Genomic DNA, 3,276 nt, shown 5'->3' on the forward strand with positions numbered 1-3,276 from the left:
ATCGCATCAGTTTGGCAAAACCCAGCAGCCTCTGAGTGACAGACAGGGAACCGAAGGGTTTCTGAATCTAATTCAACTTATTTTTATTCAACCCATGTGTCTGAATTCACCAGATGGATGTTTCTGAATCTTTTGCCAGTAAATATAAAATCTGCTGGTCAGGAGTGCGGATTACCAGTGACGGTGTGTAATGCACACTTCTGTGTGCTAACATTGAAAGGATGGAGTCATTCAAGGGGATTGAGGCTACAAGAAATCAAATGCCTCTTATAAAGAGAAACAGTGTTAAATGATTAGAAAATCTTTTGTCCTTTCAAATGGTGCAGAAATCAATTATTTTCTTTCCAAGATTGAGCACAATAGGATGAAACTCTCGTCTGCCAACAAAGAGCAGGATGCGGGGTTTGATCCTGCCACTGTGACTGTTTCAGTGCTATCACCGTGCTCGGAAGGAGCATCCCAGTGCCAGCCTTCCCAACAGCCCTTCCAAGTCAGCTTCATTCAGGAATCATTTCTGTTGACACGCAGCTTGCTCAAGAGGAGGAGTAAGCAGGAGCTTTCCTGCAAAATCAAGTAAAAGGCCGTTTCTTCCATCATCTTACCCATTTCAGTTGTTCTCCTAGGCTGTGGCACACATCAAAACAGCCGAGCAGCCTTGTCCTGGACCTGAACATCTAGAATTAGCACAGGGAGGTGTGCTGGAGGAACACGTGTGATGCTCCGATCATCGTGCCTTCCTTCCCAGCTGCGTCCCGGTGCGAGGACCGGTCTGGTTCAATTTGCAGCGGTTCTGTGCCAATGGGCACAGCCCTGGCTGAGGGCAGCCACCGTGCAGCATCACTCTAACCCAGAAACTGTAATGGAGTGTTGTCAACGTAGATATACGGTTGTGCATACATTTTTGTTTTCATCTCTTCTACACAGAGTTAGGAATTTGGGTTCTCTGTCTTTTGACCCATCTATAAAATGTACAAGTTGTTGCATAAAGATACTATGCATAAAATTGCCTCCACCTGATGTTTGACCACTAGCTAAACTGGCACAACTTTATAGATAAATGTTGTTCCAGTATTTAAAATCTCTTCTGGCATGCTGAACCCATGTAAGCAATGAAACAGTTGATGTGGCTTGTCTTTACCGCTGCATGTTTCCCTCAGGGTAGCTTATACGCTTTTATTACCCTGGAGGGAAAAAATACACCTTTTTAGCTATGAAGATAAGGTCTGAGACAAGCCTTAAACATTCAGAAGTAATTGAAGGTTGCTGCGGGCGTGTTACAGATTGCTGCTGCTCTTGGGACTGTCTCCGTGGAAGTTCAGCTTGATAAAATTCACAAAGAACTGGAACTGCTCAAGGACGCAATTGAAAAAACATTTTGAGAAGCCGGTGGAAGGTTTCCAGTGCGGCCAGTTGCAGGCGCAGAAGCAGGAGCAAGGAATGCAGCCTGGCCTCCCCAGCATTGCCACTGCTTGGGATTTTTATCACACGTGTTGGGACACTTTGGATGTTTTCCTTTAAAAACAAGCCTAGCTCGCGCAGGCACGCGAGTAAGAGGGAGTAGCAGCTCTTTTTTTAAAACAATTTAAAAAAAGGCTTATAATCTATATGCTTGATGTTTGATTACAAGGGATTTTTTTTTTTCCCCTCTTTTAAAGCAAATATTAAAGAAATACTTTGCGATTTGTTCAGCTCTGGTGTTGGCAGCGTTCCCTCTCCGGAGCTCCTTGAGCAGGAAGCTCCGGAGTTTGCACTCACCTCACTGGTGAGATGGGAGTGAAGTTACAGGGCTTTTCTCTAAGAACTTTAAAAGCAAACCGCTAGAAGGCAAGACAGGTGAAAAGAGGATTTAGTCAGTCTGTAAATGGCCTGTTTCAGCACCAGCCTGTGACCCGTCCCCAGGGAGGAGGCAAGTGCAGCCATGAACCGCAGGATGCCCGCCGGGGCAGTCGGCCGCCGGCCACTGTATTTGATTTACTTACCCTGCCTTGAACCTTTCATTTTGGGCCAATGTGTTTGAGGAATAAAAATGCTTCCTAAATAAAACATGCAATGGAGCTGCTGGTTTATATCCCTTAATTCCAGCAAGCTGGGAAAAGGAAATACCACTGATGTTTCCTCCTTGCTCGTACCCGTTTCATCCCAAGCGTAGCACGTCGGGATGGTGAACCGTCTGGAGCATCGATATGAGCTGAGCCAGGATGGCTGTTCAGGGGTTGTTGTTTTATTCCGGCTGTTCCCTCTTCCATCCGTTCCCTCTTCCATCCAAGCTCCTCCGACTGTAGTGCAACTTGCCCAGACTTGCGCTGCACAGAAGCGGGAGGGAGCTTTGAGGCCGACATAAAGAAGGGAGTCATTTGGGGAAATAACAGACTCCAGGGGTGGAGGTTAAACTATAACCCCGTGCCAGTGTGCTTTTGGTTTCTGAATTCCCGAGGGGGAAGGGAGGAAGCGGGAGCAGGACGGGGAATTCCTGCCGGACGGAGCAGCCCGCCCGCCCAGCTTCGAAATACTGACCTCGGGGAGTGCGTTGCAAGCAGGATAAAAGCCGTGCTTGCTCCGGACCGGCAGGACGGCACTGCAAACGGCTGTGCAGGTGAATGGGACGTGGAGGAGTAAAAACACCATTTATATGGAAAATAGCATTCTCGATGTGTTCGTTTAAACAGCAGAAGGGTAGGGGTATGAATTCGGGATGTTGCACTGCAGCTGTCAGCCTGTGTTTCTTGGGTATGTGGCTGGAGCAGACGCTTAAAGCCTGGTCTTATTTCTCGGCCTCAAGTTCCGCTGACATCTCAGGGCTGTTACTTAACCTCTGTGTTTACATCCTCCTAATACTCCCTTGATTGCTTAACTGCTTGTCAAGAACTCTTGAGAATCTCAAAAGAAACTATAGAAGTGCAAAATGGTATTACTTGGCCATCCTCCTCTGAATGTTTCTGTGTGTTAAACAGAGCTTATGTTGGCGCCGAAGCGCACCGCTTTGATGGCGGTGTCATAATATAAGCATATGTGCTTGAAAAAATGCTGCAAAACCTCCTGTGCAGTCCGTGGAGAGCTTACTCTTTTTGGGAAATAATGGACATCCCCAGTCATCATACACTAAAAAGTGTTTCCTTTTTTTTTTCCTTCTCTTTCCAGACTTTATATTCAGAGCACCCATTAAATTAAGCAAACCAGGGGAACTCCGAGAAGAATATGAAAGCCAGCTAAGGAAGGTACAGTATTCTGTGTAATTGCGGTTTTTCTTCAAGAATAACTTGGATTTCCTGCAGGAAT

At 46.4% G+C, this 3,276-nt stretch overlaps 1 protein-coding gene across 1 annotated transcript in view; it reads left to right on the plus strand.

The window, feature by feature from the left end:
• Positions 1 to 3,138: 3,138 nt before the first annotated feature.
• RNF169 (ring finger protein 169) overlaps positions 3,139 to 3,276 on the plus strand; it is a gene marked incomplete at its 5' end in the record, with an annotated part of 12,675 nt that continues 12,537 nt past the window's right edge. The window contains one exon of the mRNA XM_010293213.1: positions 3,139 to 3,215. Within this exon, the coding sequence (XP_010291515.1) occupies positions 3,139 to 3,215 (77 nt within the window). The remainder of the gene's footprint in view (positions 3,216 to 3,276) is intronic.

The sequence above is a fragment of the Phaethon lepturus genome, unplaced genomic scaffold, assembly GCF_000687285.1.
Source record: "Phaethon lepturus isolate BGI_N335 unplaced genomic scaffold, ASM68728v1 scaffold25728, whole genome shotgun sequence".
Lineage (NCBI taxonomy): Eukaryota > Metazoa > Chordata > Aves > Phaethontiformes > Phaethontidae > Phaethon > Phaethon lepturus.